This window comes from Pipistrellus kuhlii, unplaced genomic scaffold (genome assembly GCF_014108245.1).
Source record: "Pipistrellus kuhlii isolate mPipKuh1 unplaced genomic scaffold, mPipKuh1.p scaffold_m20_p_3, whole genome shotgun sequence".
Classification (NCBI taxonomy): Eukaryota; Metazoa; Chordata; class Mammalia; order Chiroptera; family Vespertilionidae; genus Pipistrellus; species Pipistrellus kuhlii.
Genome location: NW_023425529.1, coordinates 67,400,490 through 67,416,303, shown reverse-complemented (window position 1 = coordinate 67,416,303; position 15,814 = coordinate 67,400,490). Strand labels below are relative to the sequence as shown.

The 15,814-nt window shown below is 37.3% G+C and overlaps 1 protein-coding gene across 1 annotated transcript in view; it reads right to left on the bottom strand.

Moving 5' to 3' along the window:
* The window catches only part of PTPRQ (protein tyrosine phosphatase receptor type Q), a 248,128-nt gene that overhangs the window by 134,375 nt on the left and 97,939 nt on the right, over positions 1–15,814 (bottom strand). Inside the window, exons 32-34 of the mRNA XM_036457041.2 lie at positions 14,529–14,711; positions 13,962–14,063; positions 8,670–8,790 (exon numbers count right to left, since the gene is read on the bottom strand). Of these exons, the coding sequence (XP_036312934.2) occupies positions 8,670–8,790; positions 13,962–14,063; positions 14,529–14,711 (406 nt within the window). The remainder of the gene's footprint in view (positions 1–8,669; positions 8,791–13,961; positions 14,064–14,528; positions 14,712–15,814) is intronic.

Below are 15,814 nucleotides of genomic sequence, written 5' to 3'. Positions count from 1 at the left end.
TTCTAGAGAGAATTATTAATAGTTTACAGGTCCAGGAAAGCCTGAGAGGTCAACACATAGCCTGTTTGTGCACTTTGACATTAAGCTTTATCCAAGGAACTCATTAAAAATGACTAGGAAGAATTAAAAAAAATAATTAAAAAATTACAAATAAGGTGTAGCATAATTTTATATTATTTATATTTATGTGAACTATAGGCCCAGTGCAAGAATTCATGCTCAGGTGGGTTCTGGTCAGCCCAGCCCCAACTGGGGTGGGTTGGGACCAGGTCTGTCAGGAGGAGGAGATGGTGTGAGGTTGGCTGACAGGCCCGCCCCTGATCAGGGTTCAATCAGGGTCAGGACTGCTTCCGGGAGGGGACACAGGCAATTGGCAGGTGGATGCAGGGCCCCATCTCCAATTGGGATGCGGGTGAACGATTGGGGGAAGGGCCAGCTATGGGGAGGGAGGACCAGCTGGCCATGCCTCCAAATGGGGTGGGGCAGTCGATCAGGGGTCAGCAGCCAGAGAAGGGGCTGTGGGAGGTTGGCCGGCCAGCTCCATCTCTAATTGGTGCAAGGGGTGCTGATGAGGGGTTGGGCTGGCTAGGGAGAGGGGTCTCGGGCTGATGGGGTGGTGGGGGCTGATTGAGGGTGTGGCTGGCTATGGGGAGGGACTGTGGGTGGTTGGCCAGCTGGCCCTGCCCCTGATCAGAGTGGGGGATGGCCAGGGGTGGAGCTGGCTGGGGGGAGGGGACACAGGAGGTTGGCCAGCTAGCCTTACTCCCTGATTGGGCGGTTCACTGAGCAGATGCACTGGTCATTAAAGTGTTACGGTCACTGGCTTTTTATATATATATATACTAGGGACCCAATTCACAAAATCCATGCACTGGGGGGAGGGGAATCCCCTCAGCCCAGCCTGCCCCTTCTCACATACTAGGAGCCCTCAGAGGATGACCTTCTGACGGCTTAGGCCCACTCCCCATGGGAGTGGCAGACTGGCCTCCTTTTGTGGGAGACGACTGGGCTGATCAGAGAAAGGCACCAGCCTCATCACCCCACTGCTACAGCCACTGCCAGTCACCACAGCCACCAAGGTGTTTTCACAACACAGACTCCGGTCGGTCCCTTCACCATAAAAAATGACACCTTTCTTTAGGTATTTTCAAGATGTGTCTTTCATAGAATGACCTTTCTTTCTTTTTTCTTTTCTTTTCTTTTCTTTTCTTTCCTTTTCTTTTCTTTTTTCTTTTCTTTTCTTTTCTTTACTTTTCTTTTCTTTTCCCTTCCTTCCTTCCTTCCTTCCTTCCTTCCTTCCTTCCTTCCTTCCTTCCTTCCTTCCTTCCTTCCTTCCTTCCTCACCTGAGGATATGTTTCCATTGATTTTTAGAGAATGTGGAAGAGAAAGGGAAAGGCAAAGAGAAACATCAGAGTGAGAGGAACACTTTAATTGGTTGTCTCCTGCATAAACCTGACCTGGGTCCCATCCAGGGAAGAGCCTGCACCTTAGGTACATGCCCCTGGTCAGAATATAACCTGGACCCTGCGGTTGGCAAACCTAGGCACTATCCACTGAGCCGAACTGGCTAGGGCAGGATATGGCACTTCTTAGCCCACCAGGAGTGGACCTTTGATTTTTTTTCTCCAGGAGTGTGGTGGAAAAGCCCTAGATCACCTTTTTGGATTTTTATACCCAAGTTACTAAGAACAGTGCCGGTGGCATACAGGGAGCATAGCCAATGAGCAGTCAGAAAAGTTGTTTCCTCTATGGTTCACACCTATCTTTTCAGATCTCCAGCTCTACCCCTGCCAAAGCCTAAAGCCTCAGGGACTGGGAATGGGCCCCCAGTTCCCTCTAATCACTAGCTCTACCCCTGCCAAGGCCTAAAACCTCCGGCCCTGGGCAGGGGACCCTCAGCCCCGGCTCAGCCCCCGCCAAGGCCAGCAAGGGCAGGCAGAAATCTTGGCTTCCTCCATTGTTGGGGATACCCAAGCCTCCCTCCTGATCTCTATGGACACAGCCATCTTGATTGGATTTATTTGCATATTTTTTCTTAATTGTCTGGTGGGCATGGCTGGTGGGCATAGCTGGTGGGTATAGTGGAGTTATGCTCAATTTTCATATTACTATTTTATTAGATAGATGTGTTTTGTTCACCTATTTTGTAACTTGCCTTTTTTGTTTATAATTATGTCATGATATTTATCAAGTTTGATACCTCTAGTTCAAGTTTATCCATTTTAACTGCTCGATAGTAGTCCATTCAATGAATATTCCTGCCAAAACTGGTTTGGCTCAGTGGATAGAGCATCGGCTTGCTGACTGAAAGGTCCTGGGTTCGATTCCGGTCAAGGGCATGTACCTTGGTTGCGGGCACATCCCCAGTAGGGGGTGTGCAAGAGGCAGCTGATTGATGATTCTCTCTCATTGATGTTTCTAACTCTCTATCCTTCTCTCTTCCTCTCTGTAAAAAATCAGTAAAATATATTTAAAAAACAAACAAACAACAAAAAAAACAATGAATATTCCTCATTTGTTATTAATTAACATACTGTGGTTAGTAAGTTAGATCTCGTGGCTGTGATGAACTTTCAGATATATGAATCTTTCTGCTCAAGAATAAGTTTTCTACGTGGGTCTATAAAAATATGTGAAAGCATGAACAGTAAAACTTGTTTACCCTTGAACAAAATGACTAGCAAGAAAGAGCAAAGGCAGAGAATTTTTACCATCTCACTAAAGTTAAAAGATCAAGAGCACCCTTTTATTCAACCATTCCCTCGATTGGTGTAGCACTCATTATTGTAGCACTCCAATTTAGCCCCAATCTTCTAGGTCTATAATGCTGTTTATCAACCTATTGATACATTCATTCATGATGCCTTGGAGCCTTCATACACTGCTTCCACTGAGATGTTCTCCTGACTATGACTCTGTCTTTACCACCTTCATTCTAAAATGGGAGTGAACTAATGAAATTTGAAATGGCCCTCTTCCCATCCTGACTCATAATCTATATCATATGTTCAAACCATTAGGTATTTGTAAAAGGGTGGAAATCTTTTAGAAAACTGAAAGAAATAGGACTAACCATACTTTTTAGCATAATGAAAGGCCATTTTCTAAGGCACGCTTTCATGTTACAGGGGAAATTACTAGACTAGTGACATTTGATTTAAAAAATGTTGTTCAGAATTGTTTGACTGCCTAACATATTGCTTAGCAAGTGTCCTTAAATTATTTTACATAATACATTTTATCTCTAATTAGTCTACAATCATTTTAGCCTTCTATATATTTTATATTTCCCCACAGAGTATAATAAACATCTGTCAGACTGATTCAGAATTGCTTTTCATAATTACTGCTAAGAAAAGTGAGAAACATTTCTAAGCCAAGATCTCTACATAAGCTAGAATTTTCAACATCACTTTTATTTCACAGTCTTTTGGCTAAACCTTATAGAGCATTCATTCAGCAGTTTTATGCACAAAGGAGAAAACTACTATTAAAATTGACTGACAATATAGAAGTAAAATGGATAAATAAATCCAAGTTCAATTCAAACATAAAGTAAATAAATAAGCTTTAAATCAGTCTACTTAATCCATAGTGTATTAGAAGAATAAGCTTACTGTGCTCTAATAGAAATTGATTTGTTTAATAGTAGTTGCTCTAAAAATACAAGGGTTATGTATCATTTGAAAACATAAAAGTATAATTTATCAGTATAACTGAGGAAAAATACTACTTAGCCATATTGCTAGATGATAAAAGTTATTTCACAAAGCAAACTTTAAGAAGAAAATGTTAATTTAGAATGTGATGGATGAAAACAGATTTCCGATAACACTTTCTACAAATCATACATGACTCAGAAAGTAATGGATATATAATGACTGTGAATTTTTGTAGAGAAATGCTCATGACAAAGAGAGAAGTCATCCAGTATAATAAGTGTAACACAAAGTCTGCAGCCCTAGCCAGTTTGGTTCAGTGGATACAGCATTGGACTGTGGACTGAAGGGTTCCAGGTTCGACTTCAGCCAAGGGCACATGCCCAGGATGTGGACTTGATCACCAGTGTGGGGCACGTAGGAGGCAGCCAGTCAGTGATCTTCTCTCATCATTGATGTTTCTTTCTCTTTCTCCCTCTCTCTTCCTCTCTGAAATCAATAAAAATAATTTTTTTTTTTAAAAGGAAGAAGCCTGCATTTTGTGGACATACTAAAAAGAGTAAATAACCAAAGATGCTGTTATTGTTGTTTCTTAAAGCAATTACTGGAACAACTGAAACAGTGGAAATAGAATTATGAGAGAAATAGAAACCCTGCTAATATTAATAGCCACAATTTAAACCGTATTTTAAGAGAATTATACAGATAAATAAGTGTCAGAGTCAGGATTCAAATCCATGTTTCTTTGACTCAAGACCCATGTGCACTATGTTATGATACCTGCCTCCTATTCTTCCCAATAAAACATATGGCAAAAATCCTCAAAAGGCATTAGTGATTGTAAAAGAACCAAGAATTATAACTATTCCTTAAACTACATGAGCAAAAGTTTCTAAAGCTTCCAATATGTATCTTAGTGAGAAGATACTGGAAATTTAAAAATGCCTCTCTATTCTTAATTGTCAATTAATATATATCTCAGTCTGCTACAGATAATATTCTTGAACATGCTGATGTGTTTTTTTCCCACTTTTTCTTTATGTGATCTTACCCCATTCAACCTGAGGCATCCTTTGTCTGGAAGAGCATCAACGCTCTCATGGCAGAAAGTCAAAGAGAAAAAGTCAATATCAATTTTTAACTCTTAAAATATACTTTTAGTTCATTCATCCATTCAAAATATGATCACAATTATAAGCTAGGTGGCTTTCTGTTCTGTATACAGCAATGAACAAAGAAGTAAATCTTGAAACACAAAGGGTCTTCTCTCTCTCTCTCTCTCTCTCTCTCTCTCTCTCCTCTCTCTCTTTCTCTCTCCCTCTCTCTCTCTCTCTCTCTCTCTCTCTCTCTCTCTCTCTCTCTCTCTCTCTCTCCCTTTCTCCCTCCCTCCCTCCCTCCCTTCCTCCTTCCCTCCTTTCCCTGCCCCCTCCCTCTCAAGCTGTGGGGTGTGTGTGTGTGTGTGTGTGTGTGTGTGTGTGTAAAATGAAACCAAGTTTTGTAGAGGGAAAATTTTTTTTCTACATTCTCTTTATACATCAAGAGTCAATCCTGTATTTTTTTATATATACTCCTTTCTGTAAGAAAGGAGTATATATAAAAAAGAGAAAGGAGTATATATAAAAAAATAAAGTTTTTATCAATTAAAAATAAAAATCCCATATAATAAAGATGTAATATGCAAATGGTCATTACGCCGAGAAGCGTAACAACCCACTTTGTAATGATCAGATCACAGATCAGCAGGAGGGTGGGGAAGCAATCTTCTAGTGGGTGACAGAGAACTACAGGAAGGGGCAGGGCAGCAAGCTATGAGGGCGGCAGGGGGAAGGGGATCAGGGGGGAGAGCTATGAAGGACAGCAGTGAGCTACTAGCAACCTACTGGCGCACATATTCCTGCACAGAGCTACTAGTAAAAAACCAAAAAACTTTGCACTACTAAAAAACAGTGAGAGGAAGAAAAGAGCAAAGTAGTATAATTAGGGTGTCCTGGGATTTTAGGGTGATGGTAGAGTGATCAAAACATCCAAATAGGTTTGTGAAAGAAATCCCATTGTATAGGACTTGTTTCTTCTCAGGATTAAGAGAAATGACAAGTCTCTCAGAAAATTTATCTTCTATCAGGCGTCTTCAAACTACGGCCCTCGGGCCACATGCGGCCCACAGAGGAGTCTGATCCGGCCCGCCAGGTTTTTTGGGCAGTGAGCGCAGCCGAGGTGTTACAGTAGGAATTAGTAGTTCATATAGTCCGGCCCTCCAGCTCTCTGAGGGGCCGTGATCTGGCCCCCACTTTAAAAAGTTTGAGGACGCCTGTTAGTACCAAGGCCAGCAAGACCTAAGGGCTCCTCTAGTGGACACTGAAGAGCTAGGGAAGGGTGTGGAAGTCACCTCCGCATCCTGCACACTGCTGATTCGGGCAGGGAAAACAACCAAGTGCCTCTGGGGGTTGAGACAGACATGCTGAGACCCAGGGCACTAAAATAAGCCTGGGGTTGGATCAAGGACAAAACAGAAAGTAAGAACATTAAAACTAGAAGCTATGACTGCAGGTCAGTACCTGAATGAATTGAAAAGGAAATAAGTTAATGAAAGTGAGAGTCAAGATATGCTTCAGTAAGATAAGCATAATCACTGCATAGAGACGGGAACGGGAACCCCAGAAACCAGGTCAGATAAATCACAGTATCACAGACTTGAAATTCCCTCACCCCAGTTTCATTGGACTTCCCCCATACCTAGAATCCATAGAGAAATACTCATAGAAACAGGAGGGGAAAAGCACTGCTGGAGAGGTGAACTTTAAATTATTTACCCAAAAGAAATTGAACTAAACCCAGAGGGGTTGAGAAAAGAGTTACCCTGAATCAGTGTGCTCACTTCCCACACCAACATTACAAAAAGCACAAAGAGCCAGAACACAAGGTCATTTTATATAACATCTGTATTCATATAAACCATACAAAATTGTATAGTCTTGCTATATTCTGGAAAGGTAGTATAATATAAATAAATGCCATTGTAATACATCCTACTATGTTTTTATAAAATTTAGAATTTTATAAAATTGATAACTTAGAATTATAGCTGAATTCCTGGAGTAAGTGGGTCTGGTAGACTGTAACTGTTCATAACCAGAGAGAAAAGAAGCAGGTAGACAACACCCCACATGCTATCTAACCTTGTGTGTCTCTGTATGTGCTGCACACATGATGCTAAAAACACCCTGATGCTTCAGTAAGATAAGCATAATCACTGCATAGAGAAGGGAACGGGAACCCCAATCAGAAAAATCTTGACTCTCACTTTCATTAACTTATTTCCTTTTCAATTTATTCTAACTCAGTAAAATGATGTCAAAAATCTTAAGAGTATCATGCTTGATTTAAAAAATCTGGACGTTTGCTGAAACCGGTTTGGCTCAGTGGTAGAGCGTAGGTCTGCAGACTGAAAGGTCCCAGGTTCGATTCCAGTCAAGGGCATGTACATTGGTTGCGGGGTGTGCAAGAGGCAGCTGGTCGATGTTTCTCTCTCATCGACGTTTCTAGCTCTCTATCTCTCTCCCTTCCTCTCTGTAAAATATCAATAAAATATGTTTAAAAAATTTTTTTAAATAAAATAAAATAAAATGAAAACTGAATCCTTACTGTGGCTTGGCTACTGACTTTTGTCTGCCCCCCAGTACTACCCACCTCTTTCCCTGTCCCCCCAGAAACACTGAACTTCTTTCTTGTCTTCAAAATGGTAAGTTGTGTTTCCCCACAGAGCCTATGCCGATGGTGCTCCTTCTTCCTGGACAACCCCCCCTGAAGATCTTCCCATGACAGGGAGGCTGTGCTCCTCAGATCACAACTCAATGCCTCTTTAAAGAGGATTTCCCCAAGCGCCCAAGCAATGGCGCAGTAGCTTTCTTTCCCTTGTTTTCCCCTCAGTAGTTTGTTTGTGGCTATATAATCCAGTTATCCCTTTAGATATAAATTCCTTGAGGGTAGAGGACTTATGTGTGCTGTTAAGTGAAGGGATTAAAAAATGAATAAACAAATGAATGAATATGCTTCTCTTCCCACTAACATCATTCTTGTCACTCCTAATTTCACCATGACTGGGAAAAATGACTAGCAATAAGTCAATGAAGAACATAAGAGATGTAGTCCTACACAGCAGTATGTAAAGAATGTAAAGAGAGAATCAGAAAGGAAAATTTTTAATTTAGGAGAAAAAAGTAAATTTCTTTGAAATATTGTAGCCTCTCAATGCTGGATCTTCCAAGTCAGGAATCTAAATGTAAGAAATGCCTATGCTCCATAAAATATTGTATAAAATGTATTTTCTGAGTTCAGATATTTAAAATGCACTAGGATATATATTACAAAACTTATGATTCATTTTAACAGCATTAACATTGATGAAAATTAGGATTTTTATCTATTGAGTTTTCATGAAGTAGTACTTCCATGTTATTGACAGGAGACACACTATAAGATTTTAACTTTTTCCCAATTGATGCATAAATAGGCAATCAGGTAAAAGTTGTTAGAAAACAATAAATCCACTGTTTACATTTCAATAGAAAACTGACCTTAAGTAACAGATTTCTGAAGACATATCTTTTAAATTTTAGTTAAAATGATTATATTCAAGAAAAGTTAAAAAGAACAGTAATATAGAAAATAGTTTAGTAAAACTCAGGGAGAGTTTAAAATTATATTCTCTATTCACTTAAATTGATGGAGCAATAATTTTAATGAGCAGAAATGTAGTATAATTATGCATAATACATAATTGTCTTTGTTTTAGTTATAAAAAACTATATTGTTTGACTATGCTTGGATTTCCACATAATATGGAAAAACTTGTTTTTTAATAAAAGCATATTAACTAGCCTATTAATAATCAGGTTCCTAATGTAGTATTCACATTTTGAAATTTAAAAAAAATAAACCACATTCCTATTATGTTACAGATTAATATTTGTTCTCAGAACTATTTCCAAAAAAGAAAAAAAAATTCTTACCAGACATAAACTGTGTAATAGAGGATAATTCCATTTGGCTCCACGGGTGGTTTCCATGACAACCTCACCCTGACACCAGACAACTGTTTCACAAAGAAGTCACGGGGGGGAGAATCAGGAGCTGAAAAGTTAGAGTAAAAGATGATGCATTTTATTAGACATATATTAAAAAGGTTAAAATGAAGGCGCACAACATTTTTATTATAAACTTTCTGGTAAATTAATCAGGTATAGTGTTTTTCTCCATGGGCATGAGAAACTGATGTTGACTTTCAAAATGAGATGATAAAAGAAGATTTTGCATGGTGGTGTTAGAACATCTGTTTCTGTGATTCAATGGAAAAAAACACTTCATGAGAAAAAAGAGCAAGGAGTATTTCACAGTGATTCACCTAATGTTCAAGTACATCTTGGTAAATTATCATTCTCTAATAAAAATGAAACTATGTGGTGAATAAATATAATATACGGTTAAAAAAAGCTCCCAACAAAATAAAAATAGATGGGCGGGGTGGAATCCACATTTAAAAAGTAAAAGTGATAAGCATAACATTGGGAGAGCAGTTAAAATGACTGACCTCACAAATAAAAACTACACACCTCAATTTTAGTTGTGTTAATGTAAAATAATATCGATATCTGTTCACTTAGTCTTTGAACTTGAATAGTTTACAAAGAAAACACCAATGCAGCACATAAACAGGAAAATACAGCTTAGGGTCTACATCTCATTCTGCTATAATCGTGTAAGGAATCAAATATTTTAGCCATTCTAATTGAATGAGACTAAAAAAAAAATTCTGTAAACCAGTTAGCCAAATGTATATTTCCATTTGGATAAAACATTTAGAATGTCATTTCTCAGTTTCTGTATTACAGTATAGTAATGTTTTGGACTATTAATATTCAACTTTTACATATAAAATGGTATAAATCACTAAACTGATCATTTGTTACAGTTTTACATGGAAAATGAACAAGTAGGAAGTTAACAGAGATTCTGGGAATCTTTTGAGATCTTCAAACATTGTTAATTTATTTATCTGTACATGTGCACATCACCTTTTCCAATCATTTGGATAAAATACGACCTGAATTATTTTTATTTTCTGAATAACCTTAATTACATTTTTATTATTGGGGGAAATATATTTCAATAAAAAATAACTGATTTAAACTTATGTTGTAATCAGGCATTTCTATCCCATATTATTCTTTAATATATTTATATGGAATATACATTAATTCTTGGTGTTTTATACTTAATCTTACTATATCCTTGGATAACACATTTTTATGTAAAACTTTGTATTGCTTAATAAATGTAATTAAATGCTTACCTAAACAAAATACTGCACATCTATCATAGCCAGATATTCAGATGCACAGTCAATGCACTGAAACTATTGATTTGAGAGGTAACAAGCTCTGATTGTTTTAATCATTTTGTCATTTGTATAAAAATTAGAAAAATAAATGCAATGTCCTTTGTATTTTACTCACTTCATTAGGACAGAGAATATGAGAATACATGAGAAGGGTCTTCAGTTGGCTCCTACTCTCTGTGCATGACATGATCTTTCCTGGCGCTCACCCTCCTTCTTTAGGCATCTGCCTTCAAGTCACAGTTTACACATAACTTTCTCAGCTGCATTTTCCTATATGTCTCAGAATAGCTAGAGTCATTTTTCCCCCTGATAATACTTTTGGGAACACTTATACCAATAATTAGAATTATAAGTGTTATTTGTGTATACATTTATTAAATTTGTATCTCTTCTACTGAAATGAAAGCTCCATGAGGGCAAGGAACTCCTAATATCCAAAAATATCAAAATTCATCAGGATTTTATCCCTTCTCAATTTCCTTGCAGTGTTTTGATAAGGGGGTCTTCTTTACACTTAGCAATTGTATCAATGAGTAGGCCAAAGATTTGGATGGAGGATTACCTTGACGCTATTTTTAGCAAGCTAGGTGTTCAGATGCATAGTCAATGCACTGAAACTATTGACTTGAGAGGTAACAAGCTCTGACTGTTTGAGATATATGTTCACTACTATCCTAGGCTCTTTCATATAAGAACTCAAATTCTTAGAATAATTTAATTAGAATAAAAATAAAGAACTGGGCAAGTAAATTATAACATTTTAATTCTTTTCCAAGTTGGGTGTATTTTATTTCTTTTTATCGCCTGATTGTTATAGCTAGGACTTCCAGTACCATACCATCTAATAAAAGAATAATTTGCAAATTGACCATACCTCTGCTATACCCACCAGCCACATCCACCAGCCAATCAGGAGCGAGTATGAAAATTAACCCAACCAAGATGGCTGTGGCCACAGAGAGAGCAGGAGGCTTGGGTTGCCCCCAGCAATGGAGGAAGCCAAGCTTTCCATTTGCCCTAGCGAGCCCAGGCCTCCGCTGAAGGATACAAAGTTTCAATTATAGAAAATAAATAAATCCCAGATCCCAGGGCCTCCACTTGGGTTGCTGGGGGACATGGCTGGCCTACAAACCACCACAGGCCCCTCATCTAGGCCACCTCCTGCACCAAGGGAACCCAACCCTGATCCAGGACATTCTTCAGGGCAAACCAGCCATCCCCCACCCATGCACCAGGCCTCTATTCTATCAAATAAAACAGTAATATGCAAATTGACTATCACTCCAACACACAAAGATGGCTGCCCCCATGTGGTCAAAGATGGCTGGCCCCATGTGGACAAAAGATGGCTGCCACAAGGTGATCAGCAGGGGAGTGCAGTTAGGAGTGACCAGGCCAGCAGAGGGAAGTTGGGGGGGACCGGGCCTGTAGGGGAGAGCAGTTAGGGATAACCAGGCCTATAGGAGAGGGCATTTAGGGACAAACAGGCTTACATGGGAGCAGGTAGGTATCAATCAGGCTGGCAGGGGAGTGGTTAGGGAGTGATCAGACTAGCAGGCAGAAGCAGTTAGTGGCAATCAGAAAGGCAGGCAGGCAAGTAGTTGGGAGCCAGTAGTCTTGGATTGTGAGAGGAGAAGGATGTCTGATTGCCCATTTAAGCTCAAATTTCATGCATTGGGCCTCTATAATCCTCTTTATTCCTGAAGTGTCACTTATTACTTCTCTTTCAGTGCTGATTTTCATTTGGGTGTTCTCTTTTTTTTCTTGATGAGTCTGGTTAAAGTTTATAAATCTTGTTTATGTTTTCAAAAAGCCAACTGTTGTTTCATTGATTTTCTACATTTTTTTTTTAGATTTTATTTCATTTCTTTCCATACTGATATTTATTATTCCTCTATTCACCTTGGGCTTTAGTTTTTCTTCTTTTTCTAGTTCCTTTAGGTGTACAGTAAGATTGTTTATTTGAGACTTTTCTTATTTCTTGAGGTAGGTATATAATTGTGTTCCACAGATTAGGGGTTGTTGTGTCAGAATGGCTATTATCAATAAATCAACAAACAAGTGTTGGCAGGTTTGTGAAGAAAATAAAACCCTTGTACACTGTTGGTGGGAATGTAGATTGGTGCAGCCACTATGAAAAAGATTATAGAGGTCTCTCAAAATGGAACTGCCTTATGACCAGTGATTCCACTTCTGAGGTTATATCCAAAGAAACTCAAAACATTAATTTAAAAGAATATATGCACCCCTATGTTCATTGCAGCCTTATTTTCAATAGCCAAGCCATGGAAGCAACCCAAGTGAAAAATCAATAGATGAGTGCAATATTACTCAGCCATAAAAAAGAATGCAATCTAACGATTTGCAGCAGCATAGATTGACCTAAGTGAAATAAGTCAATCACAGAAAGGCAAATACACATGATTTCACTTTTAAGTGGAATCTAAAGAATATAAATTAACAAACAAAACCGAAACAGACTAATAGATATAGAAAACAGACTGATATTTGCCAGGGAGAAGGTGGTAGAGGACTGGATAAAAAAGGTGAAGGCATTAAAAAGTACAGATTGGTAGTCAAAAAATAGTCCCGGGGATGTAAAAGACAGCATAGGAAATATAGTCACTAACATTGTAATAAAAATATAGTCAATAATATTGTGATTTCCAGGTGGGCACTGGAAATACTATGAGGGGAACCCTTTGTAAAGTATATGATTGTCTAACCACTATACTGTACACCTGAAACTAATACAAAATAATATTGAGTATAAATTGTAATTGAAAAAAAATAATTTTAAAAATACAATTTTGGACAGATAAAGATTGATGTAGAAATAAGCATAGCAAGTAGAGGCAATGACTAAGGAAGACTAACCTCTAAGAAGACTTAGAAACAGGGGCAACTCAGAGCACTCTACCACCATGCTCTAGTGAAGTAATTTGGTGGAGGGAAACCATGGGGACCTGGAATGGGAAGAGGGAGCTCCAAAGACTTTATTTTATTGAGAAAAATAAGAACAATGCAGAGAAAAGCCTTTTTTTTACAAGCGTGCAATGCACATTTTGTCCTGGTGAATGACTAGAATCTGAAGATACAAAGGCTACAAACTAGCTTGAAGACTGGGAAACTTGAAACAGAAATGGAAAAACAAACACCTTACAAATGCTTATGATACAACAGCACCCCCCCCCCAATTAGAATAGAGCTTCCTTTGATAGTAAAAATTAACAGTCCCAAAACACACAATATATAAAACATAAATGCAAATCGAAACCCAAGTATATTCCTCAAAGTTAATTTTCTTAGCATGATATATGCCTCTAACTTGGTGAGATATTGGTGTAAAGTGGTCTTGGTAGTAAAGCTGATTTTATTTAGGTTAAGAAAAGGTAGGTTTAAATATTCAACCTGGAAAACAGTCTGAGCTCATTAACAAACTAATTCTAATGAAATAAGAAACTTGCAAGTTCACGTAACAGAATCCACTACAAAACCTATGTAAATGTCTATTCTTATGAACATAAAAGTTGAACTAAAGAACTCATGAACAGTTATAACTAATGCATTTTTGGTGTTCAAACTATTCAAACCAAAATATTAACCTTAAAAATTCCAATTGAAAAAAAATATTAGTAATTTTTTTTTATTGGGCATGGATGACACCAGAATAATTAAAAAAGCATCTTACACTTGATTTTGTTGAACATAAATTTGACTATCCTAACTATTTTTACACCATGACAAAGAAATCTGTGTCATGCGGGAATGGCACACAATTGATACCCAAGGATACAGTTGTTGTTGTTGTTGTTGTTGTTGTTTTCATCATATCTTTATCTTCATACATTTTTTCTGAAATGTGATGGATTTTAAAAACACCACTATCCACTACTGTACTTACCATCTTCTTCTGTCAGTACACTAATTGGTGCACTCCGAACTCCTTCACCTTTGAGTGTACTAGCAGACACTTCAATTATATATTGGGTATATTTCTTCAGTCCTAAATAGAAATAAAATTGACAAGTTGAGACTTACCAAATATCCTTTAATAATATGCATGAAGCAAACTATGAAATGTCTCTTAACAATCATCGAAAAGTAAAAGCTAAATGGAAATGTAAATCTTTGAAATAGTAATTCCTGTTATGAAAACAAAAAGATACGGGCTAATGTGGACAAGGATTGATCTAGAATACTCTTTCATATGACCTGAAATAAACTCCTGGCTTATTTAACCAAAAAGCCAGATTGCCATAGCCTGTATAAAACTGCTCGCACTCACACACTTAATATTTATAATAGAACAAGCTAATATTTTGTGGCCAACCTGTCAATATAAAGGTAAATATTTAACGTCATATACGCACACACACATATATACACATGTACATGTATATATATGCATATATGTGTATATATATTATATATATAATGTGTATGTGTATATGTATATATATATTTTTACCTTTAATGTTTTGGACCAAAGAGGTTGTATCTATAGTTCTTTCCTCATTTCCATTACTTCTCTTGAGATAAATTGTATATTTTTGTATGATTCCATTAGGACTATGTGGGGGGTGGAATGATATTTCAATCTCTCCAGAGGAAATATTTTTGTAAGTAATATTTTCTGGTGCACTATCAGGTACTAAAAGAAAAGAGAAAGAAAATAATTGCATAAAATAATTCCATCCTAAAAATCTATTCTGTTGAACTTCTCATTCATGAGTACTACAATGTGATTGTAATAAATATTTTAAATGAAGTAAGGTGTAGGTAAATTATACACTAAAAAGAAAAATTTCGTCGAAAAAGAAAATTCATACTATTTTAAATAATAATGCTTATAGGATGATATTTTTATTAAAGTACTTGTAACTGTATTAAGCAACCTTGCATTGCAGAACACACAGATGAAAGAAAGAGGATTGAAAAACACTTTAACATGATTCTGTTTTTAATTAAATATATATAGTTTATAATTAGCTTTAGTCTAAAACAAGATCTATGACAATGCAATTAATTTCTCTAGACATAATGCTGTAATTATTGCCTGGCAAAAAAAAAAAAACAGTCTTAAAGCACTAGGTTTTTTTTGTGTGTGTGTCGGGTAATGTTTTCATTCTGTTAAATGCAGTGGTCATAAGTGGTTCTCTATATATGTCCAAATAACTAACTGTATGTGGGATTCAAATTCTGGCAAAATATATATTCTAAACTGAATGGTTATCTTACTTAAAATAATTAAACACTTCATAAAATAAAAACATATTTTTCTTTTAATTACTTGCCAAGTTGACAGGGAAGTAAGAAAACAGTGGTGACCAAAAAAACAAAAACAAAAATAAATAAAATACAACAACAACAACAAAAACACACAACACAATAAAATCAGTATCCTCAGAAGGAAGCTTGTACTATCAACTTTGCCTTGAAAGATATTGGTCAATCCCAGTGACATTGAGCTTCTGAATTAATAGCTGTGCCAGAGAAAGACCTGGACCAGAAGAAGGATAAGGGATATCCCTGCATAAAGAGATAGAACCCATAAGAATGCAATTTCAACCAGAACCATTAGATGGGACAACTCTAGGGGGCACCTTGAATTATTCTGCAGAATGCCATAAAATTCACCAGGAGTGGTCACTCTCGGACTAGTGCAATGTGATCTATTCACTCTCAGGGACTGGAGAGTGGAGAGAAACCCACTGTGCAAAAGAGGACAGAAAAGCAACTTTTTTCCCTTGCCCC